The sequence below is a fragment of the Indicator indicator genome, chromosome 1 (assembly GCF_027791375.1).
Source record: "Indicator indicator isolate 239-I01 chromosome 1, UM_Iind_1.1, whole genome shotgun sequence".
In the NCBI taxonomy this organism is placed as follows: domain Eukaryota; kingdom Metazoa; phylum Chordata; class Aves; order Piciformes; family Indicatoridae; genus Indicator; species Indicator indicator.
Genome location: NC_072010.1, coordinates 86228062 through 86251072, shown reverse-complemented (window position 1 = coordinate 86251072; position 23011 = coordinate 86228062). Strand labels below are relative to the sequence as shown.

At 38.7% G+C, this 23011-nt stretch overlaps 2 protein-coding genes across 3 annotated transcripts in view; both read left to right on the top strand.

Moving 5' to 3' along the window:
* FILIP1L (filamin A interacting protein 1 like) overlaps positions 1 to 2983 on the top strand; it is a 90235-nt gene extending 87252 nt beyond the window's left edge. The window contains exon 2 of the mRNA XM_054399249.1: positions 2795 to 2983. Within this exon, the coding sequence (XP_054255224.1) occupies positions 2795 to 2983 (189 nt within the window). The remainder of the gene's footprint in view (positions 1 to 2794) is intronic.
* Positions 2984 to 10536: 7553 nt separating this feature from the next.
* Positions 10537 to 23011, top strand: part of TBC1D23 (TBC1 domain family member 23) — a 36497-nt gene continuing 24022 nt past the window's right edge. Inside the window, exons 1-4 of one of the 2 annotated variants that reach the window (XM_054398603.1) lie at positions 10537 to 10613; positions 19030 to 19141; positions 19377 to 19482; positions 21732 to 21936. In XM_054398603.1, the coding sequence (XP_054254578.1) occupies positions 10564 to 10613; positions 19030 to 19141; positions 19377 to 19482; positions 21732 to 21936 (473 nt within the window). In that variant the 5' untranslated portion in view covers positions 10537 to 10563. The remainder of the gene's footprint in view (positions 10614 to 19029; positions 19142 to 19376; positions 19483 to 21731; positions 21937 to 23011) is intronic. The other variant, XM_054398526.1, reaches the window with a different exon arrangement.

The window sequence follows — 23011 nt, the reverse complement described above, 5'->3', positions numbered from 1 at the left end:
GGACAATGGAAAATATTTTCTACTTACCTTTAATCCACCTTCAAAGGACAGCCACTCAAACATCTACTGAAGAGAATTCCCCTAATCACTGTAAGGCTGAATTTCTTCTGTTAACTTTCTCTCCACAATCTATTTTCTAGACTTGAAAACGTTTAGTATGTTGTCAATCTTCAGGCAGAAGCCATTCCATAACCGATTGCCTTTCCTGCCTTTTGATGCATTTTGCCATACCCTTTTCTGAACTGATCATAGAAAGGCTTGAGTTGAAAGGAACCTTAAAGATCATCTCCCGCTAGACCAGAATGCTCAAAGTCTTTAACACTTCCAGGGATAAGGCACCCACAGCTTCTCTGGGGGCAACCCATTCTAGTGTCTCATCACCTTCATAGTGTCCTCATTTGGACAAAATTCTGCAAAACATTCACAATGTAGTCATGGTTTGGATTTACACACTAAAAAATGATGACATTTATTTTCTTCTGTTATTTTCCTACTCAATTCCTAACCTACCTGTTACCTGTTTAACAATTGCCAGTTGCTGAGCAACGAGGACAATTCATGGTGACTGTAGCATGTGTGTTCTGAGTGACAACAGATGTCATATTTAGTACTGCATGCAAACTGGTTTTCTGCTAATACATATTAATTTTCATTTGTTAACACTGAACTGACACGTATTTTATATCACCTTGTTACTCAACACCACAAATTACTTTCAGCTCTTACTTCTAATAGCCTCCCTTTTATACCATATGCAAATGTCATTCTTTCACCACTAACTCTCTTCCCCTCCAGTTTCTGAATATATTGATTATTGCAGGTGTCTGTGAGGCTCTGATGGTATCTCCACTGTACTACAAACACTGGCTACGTTCTCTACTTCCTATCCACTTGCAATTTTTTAGCCATAAGAATTTTCCTTCTTTTTACACAGAAACTTTGCTTTCCCCAGATTCTCTTGTTAGAGACCACTAACACTTTGGGATGGGTTTGTTTGGGTTGGTTTTTTTTTTGTTGTTTTGCCTTTTTTTTCAATCATAACATGGTCACACCTATAAACTAAGTTGAAAGCAGCTATGTCTATCCCTCAGACACTAAAATGTATGTCAACTCAAACTACGAGAAACTTTGAGTCTACAGAACAGCCTAGCCAGATACAAACTACACAAAATTAAACTCTCCTTGAGTTTAATCCCAGGCTATGCCTCAGAATTGTTCCTTGGAAGTGATGAAGCCCAGAATGGATAAGGCTGTGACCAACATGGTCTAGTGGGAAATGTCCCTGCCCATGGCAGGGGGCTGGAAATAGATGATCTTTAAGGTCCCTTCCAACTCAAGCCATTCTATGACTCTATAAAAACAGTTGACAATTTAACAATTCTAGTCCCTGGGAACATCCACAGACACTGCCTAGTTGATCATTAGACAATCTGATATATCTATACAACAATATCTGACTAACACACACTTGAATAATATCCTTGAGAAGAAACGTGGATGTTTTCCCATTGCAAAATTAGTAACCAAGTGAACATGTTCTTCCTTATTGTCATTTCCATAGTTTGATCAGTTCAGCAGTTATACTTGTGGATCTTTCGTGAAGCTTTGCTCTACAAGTGCCATTACACTTACATGCAACGTGTCACAAAGTGTCACAAGCAATTTCCATTACAGATCGCACACCACTAGAAGGATTCAGTGACTTTAAAAATCATGTCTTTCAGAATTCCTGGAAAAATACCACACTGTTCTGAGAGACTGTTATTATTCTTTCTATTTCTTTGTTCTCAGACTTCAATTATCCCATGCTGATTTTTTTTCTTGCACATGATCCATTAAGCATGCCGGTGATGTGCAAACTTTCACCAAACTCCTCCACACTGAGTACATCCAATGATCTTGGTCGGCTCACTTTTATCTTTATCAGAACTCCTGTCACATATGATTATCTACAGCCAAATTCCAGGCTTTTGAATTCTTACTGATTTTTTTTAATACTTATTCCAGGAAGAATTTTATGGCTACTAAGAAGATCAAAACTTGTTTTGATCTAGCTTATTCTTATTCATTTAATTCACCTGACTGTTGATGCTGTTTTCTAAGGTTCTAATTGAAACACCATTTACATTTGATTTAAAAAAAAAAAACAAACCAACAAACAGTGAACTTCTTTTACTCTGCTGCTCAATTATCAAAGGTGTATAAAAAGTCTTGTGATGAGTAGTGTATGTTTAACCCCAGCTGCAGATACAATACCTATCAAGTAATCTCCTTGTGTTCACAGGTCCTCAGCCCTTTTAAGTGCTCATTTCAACTTTCTCTTCTTTTCTTTTTTTTTTTTGCTAGTTAGTTCTTTGCAAATAAATATGACTGTGATGGATTTTGTGTATGCTGAGCTCACTTTCAAAGAATGTCCTCTCAGGTCTGGTAGTAGGTACTACTCAGAACTGCATGTCAGAGTTCTCTAATTATTCATTCTGAAGTCACACCGTTCACAGTCTTTGCACTGCACTCCTCAGTCAGCCCCTAGGACTGCTGCCCAGGTCAGGGCTGACAGGAAACCTGTCTTACTTATACTCAGGATTTCAATGCATTCCAATTCTTTGATATTCACCAATCACGCAGATAAAATGCAAAGCTACACTCTCAGCACCATAAAGAAAAAAGGAGTTCAGACAAACAGTTCTAAGAGCAATGCACTTAGCTTTACACGGCAGAAAAGACACTGATGAGCTAAATATGCAATCTATTTCTTCTCTTTAATCCTTCACTTATTTTCTTGGTTTATTTCAAGATTACTGATGCATTACGTCGTTCAGGTCCAACTCGGATCCCCAAACCAAAGCCTACATGTACAACCAAAGTACCTGTCAAAATTCCTGCTGGACATCTCAACAAACCACTCCAAGACAGCAGTTCTGGGAAGCTACACATTATAAGGACTGTGTCTAAAACTTGCCTTCAAAGTGGAGGGAGAAGGTAAATAAATTTCTATCGTCTATTAAATGCATTTAAGCAATCTAAATTTCAACAGTAGTTATTGATACTGGTGAAAAGGCTGAAACCCACTGCTCAGCATGTCAATGGTCACCAATTACAAGACCTGAAGAGACAACCAAATTCTTAGGAGCCAAGGTAACTGCATTTCTGAAGGGACTGAGCTCTGCTTGCATTTTTCTAGCGCAGTTCCAGCATTTGGCCCTCACAATAGAGAAGCACATGAGATAAAAATAAGTTTGTACTATAAATTCAGTTTTGATATGTTCCATAATAACAATAGTAATGTTGTCTCAGTAGGTTTATAGAAATGTGGTCAAAGGAAGAGGAGTTGAAGGAAGTGCTGTTTTGTTTTCAAAGTTGGTCTAGTCAAGAAGTGTGTCAGTGTGGAGTAATCTGCTCTTTTATAATCATAGAACTTCAAGAAACGCAGAGCTCCTTGTTGTGCCAAGCATCACTTTAAAAGCATAATTTGAAGATGCACTATGTCTCTTCAATGAGTTAACCAGTGTGATTATCCTTCCTCACATGCAGATAATTATCCTGGGAAAACAGATGCAAAAACTGAGACGGTTATTGTTTGTATTAGCTGTATAAACTTCCACCATTTTAATTGAACCATAGTATTTAGATTTCAGTTCACTTAAACAGTGTTTTGGTACTGAGCAAAATTTTTGTCAAGCTTAAGAGTAAATTCTGATTCGCACAGAAGTGTAATTTTCTACTTGCATTCCTCCACAACTTTGCCCTTCCTTTCAATTGCACACATTCAAATAAGTGACCAATTCATAACTCTTAGCAAAGTTTGGGGTTTTTTTAAACCAAACTAACTCTTTGCACAAGTAGTTCTAATTCGCATATATGAGAATTTCCCTTTTGCTTTTCTTAAAGCATGACTTCTTTAAAAGATTTAAAATTCACTCAAAGTTTCCTTTCAGCCAACGCACAAAAGAAAATCAAAACATTAGAGTAGTCTCCAGGTTTGTTGTTTTCATTTTTCTGAAAAGTAGCAACTTTTGCTCTGACAAGAACATTTCTCACTATAGAAAGTTAAAGCTTAAAAACATTTCTGCTATAGAAAGTTAAAGCTAAAAGATATTATTACTGCAAGGAACACCCTCCCAGCCCCTGGGAATCCTGTAATACTACCTAACACAAGTTACTGTTTTAAAACACAAAAATTAATTTATTTCCCTGGTACTAATGTCTCCCTCATTCTTCTTCCCCTAACAGAGCTCATTCCAACAGCCTAAATGGCTCAACTGACAAATTGTGGAAAAACTCCTTTCACATAGGTCTTTCTTTAAGAACAGCCAAATCCTAATTCCTAAATAAAGCAAAAGCTGGTGGTGATCACAGTGCCATAGCCAGAATCATGATCCTTTTGCTGAAGCAAAGAGAGATGTTGATGCATTCAGTTACTCGATTTTTACCTTTTTTATTTCACAGCTAAAAGTTTAACTTAACCACTGAGACAGTACAACACATTAGCGCTGCTGCCTATTTTTGCAAACCCACAACAGAAACCTGTGCCTCCCTCAACAGCTCCACAAGAAATTCTGTAGGAGTACTTTAACAAAAGGAAAAGTTCAGAAAGATGAGTCTACTTAAAACTTATTTCAGTTTGTGTCCTACAAGACACAGCTGTGTCAAAATGCAGGTAATTAAAGCATGACTCTTCCATATTAAAACAAAAAGGCTTCACATTTTGTTCACTAAATCTGGAAGTTAACTATAAGGTTCCAAGGATCCGATTCATGTATGCTCCGATTCAAGTAAATTTCACAGATGTGCACCATCACAAATGTTATGCTACTTGCAGAACGAGTGTGTGCAAACACAAAAAACCCACAAAAGTAAAAAAGCAGCTGTCAATTTGGCATGCTTACAGAGGTATCTTCAGTACATGAACTTGCAGATGAGCCAAAAAAAAAAAAAAAGATACACCGACCCACCAACAGATCTCAGCTCCAACCAAGCAACAAAACTCCCACTGAATGTGCTACAAAGAAGAGGTTGCATCTGGGTAGTTGCAAACCACATATTATGAACTGATGCTATGTGGCAGCCTTTATTGTCAGTCTAAACGACGAAAAGAAAACCAATGGTGAAAGAAATTAATTCCTGCAATAGAATTCATTGCTTCAGAGCCCACAAAGGACTCCGTAAGTACTGTCAAATCATCCTCCACAGTACAATGTTGTACTTCTCACCTTTTCGTACCATGCAGAAGAATCATTTTCCTGTGTTTTGGGATGACACAATTCATTTCTACCTACGAGGGACATGGCTCACATAGGCTCTTACTTCAGGATCTAAACAAACTGACCAACAGGGATACTGCACTTAGGGGATTAAGGGAGACAAAGGAAGCATGCAGAATGAAAGACAAGGAGTGGTAACACAAAAGGAAGAAACTGGAAGAATTTTTGAAAACCAGAAGTCCATTCCTCTCCTTCAAAATACTTGAGAGATGTGGCATGCTGGCTACAGGCAAGATGTGGACCTTCACAGAGCTGTGAGAAGTGCTCTTTCTGTTCCTGGAGAGAAAAGGAAAAAGTTGGTGTCTTTCACCAGCACTAACTAAACTATCTCCTTACTATTCCTAATTTTCTCCTTTATAGTTCTAAATGCAATTTAAAACTCACAATTATGATGGACATAGTTGTGACGTGAACTGGAAAAAAAGGGAGGGAAGGAAGTCCTGCAGTTAAATTACTTGGGACATGTGTAACACTAACAACACTGATGAAGTGAGAATAATGACATTATTCCCAAAAAGCTCCTCTCAAAGTTAAAGGTTTGCTGAAGAAGTTATTGGGCAAGATTTTTTAGTTTGTGTCATGAGACAAGGTAAATAGATGGTTAATCCCTTCAGGGCTTTTTATTATTGGGTTTGGGGTTTGTTGGGGGTTTTGTACATCTATAATACACCTGCAGCAGGGTAAACATTTATGTCTCAAAGTGAGAGCAACAACCTTTAATCTTCAACATAAATTCAAAAAATAATGACTTCCAATGATGTGGCCAAAAGCAAATTAAGAATTACTTATATATCCATACACCAAGATATATATTTTGTGTTTTCATATCCTCCAACTGAGTATGAACATCCTTCATACACCTCACCTTAAAAGCAGCCTCTTCCAACTACAGGTTGCTAAAACCTAAGACACTTTTGATGACTGAGTTATCAGGAGGAATATTCCATTGGTCAGGATGTCACCTAGAGTTAGTCTTCATGGACAGGGCAAAAGATCAATATTTTAAAAACACATTTTGAATTCTTCTGCTTTTCACCTAGAGTTTGACAGAAATGCCTTTTTTTTTTTTAAATAGTCAGCAAATGAAGCTTGAAAGTATTTTTTTTTAACAAAACTTGATGTTTCACAGAACTAAACTTGTTAAAGGTGCTCACAAATGGGCAATCATTTTCTTGTACTGCTGCTTACATTGCACTATGTAAACCCTGATTTCCTATTTTGTGCCAAGTGGTTTTAAAGCATTTTACAGTATCCATGAGATGTGGTACTCATTAACTGTCAATTTTACATCTGTTGTACATGAAAAATAGCTACACCGAATAAAAGTAACAGATGTTCTTCTTACTGTACTGATGGCTTGTGTCAGCTTAATGCAACAAGAGGCTCCATAAGAAGAACCTGCCAACAAGTTTACAAAGGTGGGATACAGACAGCAGGCTACCTAGAGAAGAGGAGGTTGAGGGGAGACCTCATTGCTCTCTACAACTCCCTGAAAGGAGATTCAGGTGAGATTGGGGTTGGTGATAGGATGAGAGGAAATGACCTGAAATTGTGCCAAGGCAGGTTTAGGTAGGATGTTAGGAAAAAAAAAATCTTGAAAGAGTGGTCAGGCATCAGAACAAGCTGCCCAGGGAAGCGGTCAAGTCACCATTCCTGGAGGTGTTCAAGAAATGTATGGTCATGGCACTTTGGGACATGTTATAACGGCCATTGTGGTCTTAGGTCAACAGTTGGACTCAGTCTTAGAGGTCTTTTCTAACCAAAACAATTCTGTGATTCTGTCTAACACTCACACTACTCATAACATATTCAAGGAATGTTCTTGGAGTAAAGTGCATAAAGTGCTTTTTGAGCAGGGCTGGATTAGGCATCTCCAGAGGTTCCTTCCCTAGTGAATTATTTCAGTAGCTCCATAATGCAACTGCAAGAATCCCAATGAGCTTTAGGCAACTGGAAGAATTGCAGTTCACTGCCCTACCTCAAAGGGCTGATGGTTTATTAATCATGTCAAAAGTTTATCATCCAAGTCTTGCTTTGTATCCAAGTTCTAAAGGAAAGCTGCCGGCATTACAAAAATCAGCTTAACTCCAATGAAACTTCTGGTTGACAGTATGTATAAGTAGGCTCTTAGGGTATTTAGAACTCCTGAATGAAAAATTCGTAGTGAACATCATTTACTGTGGGAACTGGAACTGCTTAAGGAACCTATATGAGACTGAACAATAAAATTGGAATGGCTCAGGAGACTTATTACAACTTATGATCCCTCTTTATCATATATACATACTAGTTTTTATATTGCTTTCTCTCAAACTATTTTCCAAGTACTTTTTCACAGGACAAAAGCAACCATTGTCAAGAGAATGGAAGATGTGGAGTCTTCTCATAGATGCAGGTAATTCCCAGTAACTCCTATATTTAAAAATAAATAAATAAAAATATTTTTAAAATATAGTAGGACAGTATAAAGTTTTAGAGTTATTTTAGTTGCCTAGAATTTACCCACATTTCCATGCTACATCTCATCATTACAGAAGTTCCAACCTAAATAATTTGATGATTCAAAGGCTGTAAAGTGCTTTAAGAGACATTGAAAAAAGCCAAGTACAAAGGCAGCCAGAATCATCAGGAACAGATATTACAATCATCAAGAAACCAGGCAAATCGTACTCCAAAGAGCAATGACTGGAGAAAACCTGTGTAAGTCTTGCCCTTTTACAATAACACAAAGCACAAGGCATCCCAGAGAGCACTCAGGTGATGCTTTTTATTTTTCCCTCCAAACATTCTACGACGGATTTACCGTTTCAGAACTCTAAGTAACTTCACGCCGGGAAGAGCAATCACTACACATTATGCAACATTATCACAGAAACTCGATTTGGAAGCAAACACAGTTTAGAAGCTCAATTAATGCATTGGGACGTCTAAGCTCTGACCTGAAAGCAAGCGGGTTTCTCCCTCTCCCCCCAACCCAGCTCCACTTTTTAAAATTCACTTAAGTATTTTTAAGTGGGTTTCTGAGTTTACATCGGTGCTGTTATTTGCGTTTGCTGTTTCAGCCCCTAATTATGGCGAGTGTGAAGGGTCAGAGATTATACCTCAGCGGGCTGCCGAAAATTTGTTTACCAGCAAACTCATCACCGGTAGCAAGCAGAGAAAAGCAGACACGGGGGAAAAAGACGCATGAGAGAGAAAGAAGCAGAGAAGGGAAAGGCGAGTGGCTGGAGGGAGAAGGGGAAAGTGAAAATAAAAAATCAAAAAGGAAAGAGGAGGGATAAGGAAGGGGGGGACTGGCCCCCAGGAAGGCTGTTTCAAGCTCAGCATGAAGGGGCGAGCTCCAGGAGACGAGTACCTGGAGTGCTGCCCACCCCGGCCGGAGCGTCCCACCACGGTTCCTCCAGCGTATCCCCCATGCTGCCACCTCTGCCACCACCACGCGGGGAGGGCCGAGCACCGCCCCCGGGCCGCGCTTGCGCACTGCCGAGCACCATGGGGTGGTTGTCGGTCCTTCCCCCGCCCCCTTTCTAGCACTGCCAGCCAGCCAGCAGAAAACGATGTCTCAAAGACATCTCATAAGGGTTTTATCCTCAATAATAAAAGTAGGTGTTTAAAATGTATGGGGGGGAGGAGGAAGGGGCAAGGGGCCATTGGCTTTTTTTTTTTAAATTATTTTTTGTTTGGGGATGGGGGTCGGTTTCGGAGTGGGTTTTTTTTGTTTTGGTGGGGGTTTCTGCAAAAAATACAAATTGAATAAGAAAAAGAGAGGAGGAATTAAAATTACTACCTTCTCCTTCACACTTTTTTTTTTTTTTTAATAGATTTGTAGAATGGTTCGGGTTGGAAAGGACCTTAAAGATCATCTGGTTCCAACCCCCCTGCCATAGCCAGGGACGCCTTCCACTAGACCAGGTTGCTCAAAGCCTCATCCAACCCGGCCTTGAACGCTTCCAGAGAAAGGTTATGCACGACTTCTCTAGGCAACCTGCAGCGTCTCACCACCCTCACTGTAAAGAATCTCTTCCTAATATCCAGTCTGAATCTACCCTGAATTGCCTGAATCTATTTTTATGCTCTAAAACACCTACATTTTTTATTAAAATCATTCATACAACCTTTTCTGGGAACAAGTGTGTGTTATGTGTTACCTTTGAATGAACTTGACTCTTTGGAAGCTGGATCCTTCACACAGTTAAACCAGAATGTATCTCTTTCCCCTTTCCTCTCCTCTCCTTTCCTTTTCCCTTTCTTTTCCTTTTCCAGGAGCAGTCCCACTTCAAGTCCGGGAATTTCCATCCAGGAGCATATCCCGAGGCGAGCTGTGGAAGTAAAACAACCAAGTGTAAGGACACAAATTTATCATAAGGTGGCACTCTTCTTCTGTGTATAAATGACTTGAATTATTTTCGTGCAGTTTCACAGTGGGTTTGTTTGTTTGGTTTGTTGGTGTTGGTTTTTGGGTTTTTTTGTTTGTTTTGTTTTGTTTTTAGGGTGTTTTGGCCCTTTCAGGGTGTGGATGGGCAAGGAACCAGCGTGACCCAGAGCTTTAGTATTGTTCGTCCCGAGGTTGCTTGTGTGAACATAACCAGTGATTAGAAACAGAGTTCTTGCCACTTTTCTTGTCACTTTTCTTTGGCTCGTGGAGCGCAGCCTGGCACAACACTGACTGCAAGGGGAAGTAATTCAATAATCAAAGCTGTACATAGCAAAGCAGTTCACCTTTAGGGAAACCGAAAATATTCACGTCTTTTCTGCCAAGGAAACCGATTCCCGAGTCTTTTAGGGGATGGCACCTGCAACTGTGGGTGACCTGACTCAGTGGTAAAGCCTTTCTGTACCTCACAGGAGAGGAAGAGAAACCGAACACAGTCCGCAGCAGAGGGACATCCTTCTGGCAGAACCCCACCCAGCGCCTCGCTCCGCGGCAATCACCATCTGCATGAGCGGAAAGCTGTAAGCGCCGCTTGGCCTGACCCTTATCGGGCGAGCTCCCACTGAGGATGATCCCCGTAACAACCACCCCTTCTAACGGGAAACCCAGCCTTGGCCCAGGTGGAGTTCGTAAAGTCGCGGCGTCAGGAACAAGTCCCGCCCGGGCTAGTCCGGGCCGGCCCCGCCTCAGCCCCGCCTCGGCCCCGCCCTCCTGCCGTGCCAGGCTTCTGCGCTTTGCGGCGAGTGCCTTCACTTCACGGGAGAGGCGGGGACGAGAGCCGGAGCGTGTGAAGGGGCGTGTCGGGAAAAAAAAAAAGACTCACACCACCAGAGTGCGCTTTACGGCCGAGCAGGGTGCACGTCAACAGCTATGGCGGAGGGGGAAGGGGAAGAGGTGTCGCCGCCGTTGTCGTGCAGCTGGTGAGTTACTGGGGTGTCAGTGCCCTTCCTCCTGCTTCCTTCCCTTTCCTCTACATTGGGACCGAGGAGCAAGAGCGGAGGAGAGAGGAAAGGGAGGGGAAAGGAGAGGAAAGAAAAGGTGAGGGATCGGTAGGCGAGAAGGGCCGAAATCTTCCTGCCTGCCGCCGCTTCTCCCCCACTCCTCCCGGGAACCGCCGCACTTGAGTGTGGGGCTGAGGCTGTGCTTCACGCGTTAGGGGAGGGTGGGGGCGACCGTGTTCTCACAGCCGCCGAGTGCATGGCGGGGACAGGGTGGCAGCCCCTCGCTCGGCAGGCCCCTGCGCCTTAGGAGCCTGGGGCGAGCCTCAGGACAGACCCTTGTTCCCGGGGTGGGGAGACAGTTCCCAGATCCCGAAAGAGAAAGCGCCGCCGTCAAAACACGGGCGAGACAAGGCGGTCTCTGTCCGTGTCCAGCGTGGAGCGAGGCGGTTGCTGCAGTTGCAAATGACAGCTTTAATCTGTGGTGGGAGCTGTTCGATGTGTACCTGTGTGCTTGTCTACCTGGACTGGAGCTGCTTTGTTCAGTTCAGGTTAACCTTTTTCTGCGTACCTGCGCGAGCGCAGGTGGCAACAATAGGTCCTGCCTTGTTTTCTGAATGATTTTGCTTGCCACCCTCTTACAGTGCAGCTATTGCTTATAATGGATTTTACGTTGAACCTCTAGGGCAAGAATAGAGTCTATTTCTGGAGCATATAGGATCGTTCTGATGGTAACAGTGATGTGATTTTAGTATTTGTTGCATGCATATTCACTTCAGATTGCTGAGGCTTAAACAGGCAATGTGTTTTACCACTGAAGCTGTTCTTACTGCACCCCACGTCCTCATTCCTGTGCATTTTCACTTTGTTTTTCTCTTTGAGATTCTGCATTGCATGTGATTTTTTCCTGTGGGTCTGTGCCACATCATTGCTCTTTGTCCTTTCCACGTACACGCTTTTTAAACAATTACCTTACAGACCTGCTTTTTATGGTCATTTCCTATCTGATGTTTATGGTTATAGGCTTTATGTGACAGATTTAAAGTTTCTTGGTAACTATGCTAGGCTGATTTTTGCATTTCATTAACTCACTGTAAAGAAACCAGGTTTGACACACATAGAGGAGTGGCTAGTATTTATTCTTTGTCTAGGTTGATTTTTATAAATACAGCTGTTGGTTAAAACAATTAAGTATCATTTACTAGCAAACGAAAATGAATCAGTAATATTTTTAGCCTGTTTTTTGCTTTTAGTTTCAGCTTAAAAAACACTTTATATAGGCACAGTGATTACAAAGTTAGGGACCTACTCTCATTGATAGTTCAGTCTTGCCACTGAAATATAACTCTGGACAATGAATAAGAAGCATGTTCAAGTCTCTGAAAAAAAAACACCTAAAACCTCTTTAATTACTAATGTTGAAACAGTATTACAGTCTCTTAGAGCACCACAAACCGCTGAAATTCCTGTTAAGAAGGAGCTGCAGGGAAATATGCCAGATTGCCAGAATGCGTCCTGTTATTAGAGCTGTACCCTGTGTTGTGTTCCTGATAGCTTGTTTAGAAACTTCACATGGCTTTGTTGTTGCATTAGTTTTTTTTTTTTAAGCCAGATTCGCTTAAATGTTTTCTTTTTCGTTGACTGATTTACACTGTTGTCTTCTATACATATCTGAATGCTGTTGAACAGTCATTTTTCTAAGTATGGTATCTAACTTCTAAATGAGCTTTTCAGTATAAATTACTACATTATCACAGTTTTGAAGTATATAGGATTGTGCAATATCATTTCATGTTGAAAAAATAAACACCTGAAATGTAAAATGTACACCTGAACTCTGCTGAGAACAGAAATCTCAGTGTTGATTCCTTGTCCTCTATTCAGTTCTTCAGAGAGATTCAAAGGTAGAGGTAATTTTGGGTTCAGAGACTGTGACAGCACCTTTAATATGTGGAATCTAGACATGCTTATTAAAGTAAAATGCCCTTTTTGTTTTTCGTTGTGTCAGCTTGACGTGGAATGCAGCTGTAAGTAATTTGAGGGGAGCATAAAGTAATGATGAGCTAAACCCCTTAACACTCATAGTGACTGCTTGGTGTTTTGTTTAACAAAACCTAGGGGAATTTTCTGCTGTACCATAAAACTTTAAACCAAAGCAAACAAAAAAAAAATCCCCCCTAACTCCCCAGTTTATTTATAGAATTATTGAAAAAGGAGATTGTCAGCTTTTTCTTCAGTAAATACAGGAGATTTTGATTTAAAGATGGCGGGGGGGGGGAATCTTTCAGACCTTGTTTATGAATTTACTTTCTTTTTAGCTATTTGGTGGCATAGTCTCAAAAATTAATTTGATACATTGTTGGAAGACCTGTGTCCAAAGCTAAGAATGCTGGAAAACACGAAGGAGACAGGTTGCCTTCAAGCTGTGCTGTAGAATCTTAATTTCTTGGGTTTGTGTGCATTATTTTAACAACAATTTTAGTCTATACAATACATCTAGCCAATAGATTGTAGACACAAAAAAGTTGGACTGTTATTAGATAAAATGGGTGTAGTTGGAAGTTAAAGTGTTTTTTCTCATTTCACAAGGAAAGACATTATTTGTATGTAATTTGTTTTGTTGCTATTCAAATTTTCAAACAGGTAAAGATATCGACAGCTATGAATTAATTTGTAGAACATTTTTGCATATGTTTAATACTCAAGCTTCAGGGAACTTGATTAAGTAGTATTTTTTATTTATTTTAATATCTATACTTTAAAAGCTAAGACATGAACTAAGTAACTATAAATAACCACAGATGGAGTTGTTCCTGTGCATTTAAGTTTGCATGGGTCCCAAAATACACTCCAGCTGCCTCACAAAACAGTGACAACATGAGTATGTTTGTTTTAATGTGCTCAGAATCTGCATTATTGGTACTTGAAGCCATAATATTTCTTCTGAAAGCACACAAACAAAAAAATACTTTGCAGTTAAGTGTGAAATTAACACACTTGAGGTAGAAATGTCATTTAATTAATGTTTTTCCCCAGAATTCCATTGCAAAAAATATTCAATGGTGTCCTAAATACAATGGATATGTTGAAGTAAATGTGAGGGATTTATTGTTGTTTGTTTTCAATAGAGAATAAACACTCATTAGTTTCAATTTAATAGAGCTGCTCATGAAGCTCCTTTCTCGTAGTCAGGAGAATTCTAAGTTAGAAGCAGGAATCGGAGTAGCTTATACAAAGCATATTGGAAAAGGGGAGCAGCTTCTATAGAGATGAGATACTTCGTGGTGGGAAGCTATGTTCTTTGCTGTGGAAAGGTAGAATGATGACTATAAAAGCAAACTGATACTAGCCATTGACTTTGGAAATTTTTGTGAGCTATGTTTACTTCCCATTTTATTTTAAGTAAAGCTGCTTTGTGATTACTGTGTTGTAAATCTGTGTACAGTTGTGAGCTTTTTCAAATAAAGAACTTTGCTTAAAATGCAGTTTAGTTCAGCTTTAATAACAAAAGGTATCAAAATATGTTACAAATTAGTCCAATCCTGCATTAACACGATAGGCACGGGCAACCCTCATAATTGTGATGGTAGCACTGTGATACATGTGCCTGCCTTTTTCTTTGCATGCTACAGTTATCAAAACTACATTCAGACTTTTTCAAAATGTGCTTGATGTCATAGGAGACAACAACTTTAAAGAAATTAAAAGTGATGCTAATCTTGGTAAGGGGTCAGGTAGCAGCAGCCTTCTGATATAGAGAAAACAGGAATGATGTGTGAAGATGTTTAAGAAACTACTTCTTACTCTGGAAGTTGTTGTTTCCTACCTGTTGTGCTGTGAAAATAATGTATTAGCATTGGAACTGTAACTATCATAATTCAAAACTTTAGGCTCTCAAAGCGTTTTCCCCCAAAATTAAGTGTGACTTGGAGGAAGCAGCTCAGAAGGATCTGTCTTTGCTAGTAACAAATAAGCAGGTGTGATGGACTTCAGCAGGTACATTCCAGACATTGTAATTAACTGACTCATAGTTTTCTTAACACTTCTTACTATCTTTTCCCTGCTGTTCACATTCTCAGAGTTTTTTAATCCCTTCATTAGAGTTTATTAGTGATTATTGCCAAGTAGCTCAGAGTCATATAAAAATACTACTTCAAAAAAAACCCAAAATGGCTAAAATTGAATTCCCAACAGTTGATCAATTTTTATTGCCTTGAGCTTTTTCTCACATCTTACGTGATTTAATTAACAATAAAAATCTTGTTGAATATCTGTGAAGTTCGTTACCTATTGATTATAATATTTCATCACACTGGCATGAATATCAGAGGTTATTCTATAAGTATGGATATTTACTTCAGACACAATAATAGTAACATAGTGCATTATGACATTTAGAACAGTCTGTCTTGTGGAAATTAATCTTTCAGACCATGGCTTGGATATAGGCTGGAATTCTACACAGCTAACCAAACTTCTGAACAACGTTTAGAAATAAGCAGTGGAGCCATGGCAGTGCAGAAAATAAGGATGTTCAGATCTGGAGGAAATTACATATGAAGTGCTACATTCTTTCCAAAGTGTGATCATTGTCCATATGAACAGAAGACTTCCTGGCTGATTGTTAGTCATAAAAGAATCATAGACCTGTTTGGTCTATGGAGTTTGGAAGAGACCTTTGAGGTCATCAAGTCCATTTGCTTACCTAGAGCTCACAATCCCACCACTACTGCTAAGGCACTAGGTCCCTCAGCACCACAGCCACACATCTTTTAAATATCTGGGGATGGTGATTTCACCACCTCCCTGGGGCAGCCTGTTTGTATGCCTGATAACCCTTTCTGTGAAGGAATATTTCTTAATAACCAACCTGAACCTCCCTTGGCACAACTTGATGTCATTTCTTTTTGTCTTCACCTTTAAAGATGAGGATCCAGATTGCTAGCAGTTTCCTGGAATATTTATAGTGCAACACTGACTGAAATAAGTCAGCCACAGACAGTGGGCATGTGTTAGAATATCAAAATCACCTTGAAGTTCTTCACAGAAAGAGTGATTTGCCATTGGAATGGGCTGCCGGGGGAGGTGGTAGAGTCACCATCCCTGGAGGTGTTTTCTTAAGAAAAGACTGAATGAGGCACTTGGTGCCATGGTCTGGTTGATAAGTTAGGGTTGGGTGATCAGGTGGATTTGGCGATCCTGGAGGTCTCTTCCAACCTGGTTGATTCTGTGAGTCTGAAAGAATATTTATTAGAAAATATTTTTTCTTAATCTTTAAAAAAATCCTTCTAGACTTTGACCAATCTTGGGAGTTCATAGGGAAGAAGAGTAACTAATTAAATTGTAATAGAATAATTCATTTTTCCCCTTGCTATTATTTAATTTAACTCAGTGTTGGTAATACATCATGTCTTTTCATGTGACAGATGGGTGTATCAGTTTTCTTGCTCTTTAAGGTAATGTAGTAAAGCTAGCATCTGCCTGTCATCTTTATAGTTTACATCTTTACAGTGTCCTGTAAGTGACAGGACTTAAGAAAAAGATTTTGCAAACGGTAATATAGTATCAAACAAGCAGACAAAGCACACATTTGCAGATAACATGTTGAAGTTGATAGCGATGTTGACCCACGTTTTTTAAGTACCTGGAAGAATTAATACTTACGGGTTTGTGAAACTTTCTTTCCCAAATGTGGTTTTTATAATTTGTGTTGATGAAGTTTAAGTGTTGTTTCATAGATAATAAATTACATTTTTCCCTCAAATCATTTTCTTAAAGGGCATAAAAAAAACCCCAAGTGCTGCAGTTTAAGACCTGACATAATGTGCGCACAGCTGTTGCATTGATTTAGAATCATAGGAACATAGCATTGTTTCAGTTGAAAAAGACCTCTAAGATCAGTGAGTCCAACCACCAACCTAACACTGCCATGGCCATTAAACCATGTCCCACAGGGCCATATCCACATGTTCCTTGAACACCTCCAGGGATGGTGACTCTACCACCCCCTTGGGCAACTTATTACAATGCCTGACCACTCCTTCTGTAAAGAAACTTTTCCTGATTTCCATGTGCCTATTTAATGCTTGGTTAATATCTGTAGCAATTATTCCTACTTTACATGCTATAATTCAAAGCCTAACTGCTGCTCTCTGGTCTGTCATACACAGCATACACAGAAACCTGCAGTGTATCTAAGCATCTGTCTCCCTTCAGCTGATGTTTGATGTCAGCTTTCATTGAAGTTAGATCACGCTAGAGTTCATGCAGTTCTGCTGAGTGCTGGGTCTCTGTGTAAATGTCCTCCAAACAATTCTTTCAGTTTTTTTTTTTTTTTTTCAGGGTAAATGGATTTGGTGGTTTAACTATTGCAGTGTTGGTTTGTTAGATACACAATTGGTCAGCAGGATAGCTGATGGAAATGTACCTGTCTTGGTTATTCCCTAATATTATTTCTGTCTCAGGAAAGGGATAGTCACCCATACATGCTGCAGTTCTATAATAAGTGGGCTTTGGGATTATTATTTTCTAATATTAACAATGTAAGAAAATAAAGTAAGTCAGTCTCTTTGTAAACTGTGCTTACTTTCATCCAAAGTTGCAAAACTACTTTAAGAAGGCTGTTAGTGTTACCCCAGTGTATATCTGAGAAGTGATTTAAAGTGCTGCCAAAAAGTACTAGCTGATAATAATGCAGGCAAAATGCTTACTCTTCAAACTTGTAAACACTTTGAGAAGTCTAATGTAAGGCTTGCTTGTTGCATATTGTCAAGTATATGCATCCATTCTCACAGAATTGAGATTTTAATCTCTTTATCAAAAAGGATGATATTCAGAAAGTCAGAAATATATGCCTTAAGCTTTCAGAAAACCAAACTTGAGAACCTTTATATCAAGGAGTTAGTTGTAGAGATATACAAATAAAAGTAGACAAGACCTCAATAGCTGACATTCTTGTTCCGTCACTGTTTGACTGCATAGTATGTAACATGGAATAATTGAGAGTCATACTGATAACACTTCAATATCTGTTACTTCATGGGTAGATGTGTTATCCACAAGGAATGTATCTTCATATTTGAATATCTATCCTAGATAAACAATTGTGTTGTGGTTGTAAACTTCCTGGATGTCTAACTCCTCATGTATTTGAGAAAAAGTTCTCCCTAGTATCAGGTGATAGAGTTGAGAGGAAATGGCCTGAAATTGTGCCGAGGAGGTTTGAGTTGAATATTAGGAAACATTTCTTTCCTGGCATTGGAACAGGCTGCCCAGGATGTGGTGGAGTCAGTGTACCTGGAGGTGTTCTAGAAATGTATGAACATGGCAATTTGTGACATGGTTCAATTGCCATGGTGGTAGTTGGGTTGATGGCTGGGCTTGGTGATCTTGGAGGTCTTTTCCAACTGTAACAATTCTATGATTCTGTGAAAGCCTTTCTTAAGCTATATGTCAGAGCTTGTAGAAAACAGTTGAGAGGATACAGTAGGGGAGAAGTTCTGCCTATGGGATGTATGTATCACTGCCATTGCTATTTTTCCAGTGAACCTGGTGTCTTGCCACTGCTCTGCTACATGATATTGAAATTCCTGAAATCATCACATGTGGTTCTCTCATTGTTCACAACATGGAACAGTTGAAAGCAGAATCTGTCAGACTGTAAAGTAATCGTTTCTGAACGCATACCTTCTTATCTATAATGCTTATGAACTTTTGTTGTCTTGCTATAGCAACTTAAATGCCATTCTTTGACTGTCTCATGAATTTGTGTATTTTGCTACTTTCTACACTAACATCTTTGTCTATTTTAATTCAGTCTTGTGCACATGTCCATGCTTACAGAACTAGAACTTTATAGTTCGGCAAAGCTGTGTTTGACTAAAAGATCCTTACCCTTTTCAGGGAAATGGGAGGTTAAAAGCTGACTATTCTAAACCTTTGAAATAGATTTTATGTTTTCTAGGTCATACAATATTTTATTTAAAAGAGCTCCACCATCTAATTGAACTGTAATGTTTGATTTGAATATGTTGTATGCATGTGAAAATTTACCATGGATCTCAACTGTTAAACTACAACTAAACTGGGGGCTTTATGTTATATTTTGCAACACTGCCACTTCATAAAAACAAACAAAAGAAAAAGCAAGCCCTGACCTTATTTTTGTTCTTGTGTGTAAGTTGAATTGAATTAGAAGTTGAACAAGCAGCCTTAAAAAGAATAAAAAACATTGTTCAAATACTGATTTTCAGTAATTGCCCAGTTGTTTTACAATATACCTTTATCTATATGTGGGGTTTGCCTAATAGGAACCTCCAGTCTACATTTATGTAAGATAAATACTGGAGAATAGTATGTAATTAATTTTCAATAAACACATTGAATGTCATTATTGTAGGGAAAAAGATCTTGCAGACGCTCTAGAAGAAGGAGGCTGTGATCTTGAAACTGTCAGAAGCATCATTCAAGGAAGGTCATTGCCTGCTGATCTGAGGGCCAAAGTCTGGAAGGTAGGTATGAGGTTAAATCAAGAAGCAGGAAATACTTTGTATTTGATTTGAGATAAAATGACTTAATTATCAGACATCTCTACAGAAGATATGTAGTAGTGGAATTTAAATATGCATGTATGTTGATTCAATTTTAGAATAATCTTATTTATTGAGTTAAATCACTGAGTTCAGTAATTAGGTAACTACAGAAGGGCTCTAAAATATTTAGAGGGTGTTCTATTTTTATTTTCAGATTGCACTTAATGTTGTAGGAAAGGGGGACAGCCTAGCATCCTGGGATGGCTCTTTAGACCTACCTGAACAGAGTATAATTCATGAGGATTGCCAAGAGCTGATTGGTAAGTTTGATTGCATTCAGATCCTCTATGTGAAAACTTCAGCATTCTCGGTTGGTTTAGGCCTTTGTCATTTGAATTAAATAACCTGAATGTTTGTATTTTGAAGGAAGATTTGAGGAGGACAATTACAAAGCTGAGAAAATCAGAAATAATCATAAGAAAATAGTAGTATTTAGTTTCTGAAAATAGGTGATCTCGTGGAATTTTGAAGTATTAGCTTCTTAGTGATAGTTTGCATGCTCAGAAAGCTTTAAGAGCTGAATGATTTTTTTTTTTCCAAGCTCTGTCTCTTACACCAGACACTCTTTCTATAGTGTATGTCAAAGTTTTGATTGTCTAATGACTGGTTCTTAATCTGAAAAGCTGCTGTAGGACCAAAATGTATGTGACCTGTAAGGGAAGAAATATATGAAACGTTTTGGACTTTAAAAACTGTTCCTATGAAATATATTTTCTTTTAATTGTGTTTTAAGCAAAAATGAGAGGTGTGTTTGTGAAAGCAAGATGCTGCCATGACACTGGAAATAGTATTCCAGTATGGCTGTAAGGAGCTGACGCAGAATCTGGTTGACAGCTCATCACAAAAATGGCCAAATCCATGACATTGTGCAACAGCATTAATATGAGTAATCAGATGATGAAGTTGGTGCTGACTTGTAAATTAGGATGCTTCTGAGGGCATTGATAAAGGAAACTTTGATTTCGTTACTGGTCATGCTTTAGTTTGTGCTTGCACAATTGAAAGTTAAGGTTTTAAAACGTAGTTCTCTACTTTCTTAGCTCTACAATCTAGTAGAATTTATTTTCTTTCTGTATGCCATGTAAAGAAAGCAGAGAGGAAAGCCAGGGGGATTTCCACTGTAATATTAAATCATAGAGTGTTTTCACTAAGATGGCAAAACGTCCCAGTTAGGATGCATAGCATACAAAATGAAGCACTTTAATGTCTGTTAGTTCTCCTTTTGTTTTAATTGGCAAATATTTTGTGATATGTAACAGTATTAAACTGGTTAAAGTAATAAATGTGAGGTCAGTCTAGAGTGAAGGAAGGTATTTCAATTTTGTGTTGGATTAAATCTCTCAATGATTTACCAATGTAGTCACCAAAATTTAAGATAAATTTTCCACTTTATGTACTATTTTGTTTTCCTGACAGGTAAAGGAAAGGTAGTGTCAAATGTCAACTGGTAAAGGAAAGGTAGTGTCAGATGTCAACTGGTAAAGGATACGTAGTGTCAAATATCAACTGGCTTTGATGGAAAAGTATTAAAAACTTTAGAAATTTTATTAACAGTAATGAGACTCATGGGCTTCTTATAATTGAAGGAGGAAAATATTTGTTAGAACTTTAATGCCATTGCATTAATGTAGTGTGCAGGCACGTTTTCCTCCAGTGCAGGAAATAACATGGTTATTCCTTCTTTTACTGTAAGTCAGTTTTACTACAGTAAAATAGACCTCATCTGAATGGATTAAAACAAATTTATTGCCAAAATATATAATTCATAAGTGTACTTTACTTAGATTTTTAAATTTATAATCTCAATAGGTGTTTAATATTAAAGTAAAAATTGTATGAACTTACACTAAAGTCTGGTATCACTAAAATCTGTGTAATAAATATCAATATATTTGACTGTAAGTAAGTTAAGTGGTGCTTTCGTCATGTGGAGGAAGACACAATTTGGGATTTGGTGCTGATACGTTTCAGTATGTCTTAGATTCATTGCCTCAAGTGAGATGGATACCAGTACTTTTTCTGAAGTGTTGTCAGCCTTTTAAATAAGAGTCTGTGCTGGTAGATGCTTCAGAACTAGTGAAAGATGCTTTGTAACTATGGCCTGAAATTGTGCCAGGGGAGCTTTAGGTTGGATATTAGGAAAAAATTCTTTACTGCAAGAGTGGTCAGGCGTTGGAACAAGCTGCCCAGGGAGGTGGTGGAGTCAATGTCCCTGGAGGTGTCTAGAAATATGTGAACATGGCACTTTGGGACGTGGTTTAATGGTCGTGGTGGAGTTGGGTTGGCCGAGGGCTTTTCCAGCCGAAACAATTCTATGATTCTATAAGATTTAAGCATTATGTGTGCATCCAACTCAATAATGACAGTAGTTTAGAAGTGTTTAACTGGGTACACTGATTACAGAACTTCCCCCAAACCCTCTCTATCAGTTCAATTATGCTATGAAATAATCTCATTCCATTTCTTTGAAAAGTCATTAATACACTTTATATTTCTGTGCCTATTTCAGACCAGCTGTCAGTGCCAGAAGAGGAGAAGTCAGTATTGCTTTTGGATATTGAGTCTGTTATTACTTTTTATTGTAAATCACGTAATGTTACATACAGCTCTTGCCTCGGCTGGATACATCTACTCAAACCTCTGGTGCACCTTCGTTTGCCACGCAGTGATTTATACAACTGCTTTTATGCTATCATGAATAAATTCATTCCAAGGTAAAACTGTCTTTGTTTTGTCTGTGTACTATTTTTGTTGGCATTAAAAGCTTTTTCTGAAAGAATGTGCATGTTGGTTTCACCTAGAGTAGCACTGTTTATAGTAGTTACCAAATTCCTTTCTACGGTAATAAATTGAGCCGTCTCTCAATACCTGTTGATTTGAGCGCAGGAGATGATTGAGTTGGTTTAAGATGTAAAAAGGAAGTTTAGCATATGACTGATGGAGAGCCAGCATGCCTTTTAAAGAACAACTGTCATTTCATGCGATATCAGAAGTACTTGTTTAATTCATAGACGTTTTGTGAAAGCATTTTTACTTTACTTTCCTAGCATTTTTGATAGCTGAAATGCTTTTATACCTCTCACTTCAAAATACTTCAAAAGCACAAATTAAGTCTCAAAATCTCTTTAGAAGAAGTAGTTGAAACTTTTGGGACTGAACTGATTTTTTTTTTTTTTTTTTTTTAAGTTGGAGGTTTTCATGCTGTTGCCCAGGTGCTCTCATTATTTTTTTTTTTTTAATGTAAGTTCAAGTAGGACTATGACAGTCCAGCAAGGCTACAGGGTCTTCTTGGTTACAGACCTTCTCGAATAATATATGGATAGTGGGTAATTAAAGATCTTAATCTGATTGACTGGAGAGGAAATTCCAGCTGAGCTGCTGGATGTGTGACCATAATACGAAAATTATGCTTGGTGTTGTGGCAGGAAACATTTATCAGTTCTGAGACTTGACTCAGGTTGTGTTCATTTTTGAGTTAAAATACTCTTGGGCTTGCAAACTGCTTGGGGACAGTGGCATCATGGTCACATAATTCATGTACTTTCAGCCACAGAAGGCTTTTAGAGTGTCCAGTGTTTGAGTTTCTCTAAGAACCTAGGTGGTGTTTTAATGAGATGTGGAGGATTTTCTTTCTTTCTCCTCCCCACTCTCGATAGAAGAGTGAAAGGTAATATATAGTAGACTTGCAAATCTCCACTTAGGTCAGTTTGGTCTTCATTTGGCATTTGACTGCTGGACCACCCCTACTATTGGATAAAAGTTTTGGTTTTAACTTTTTGACAGTTTTGT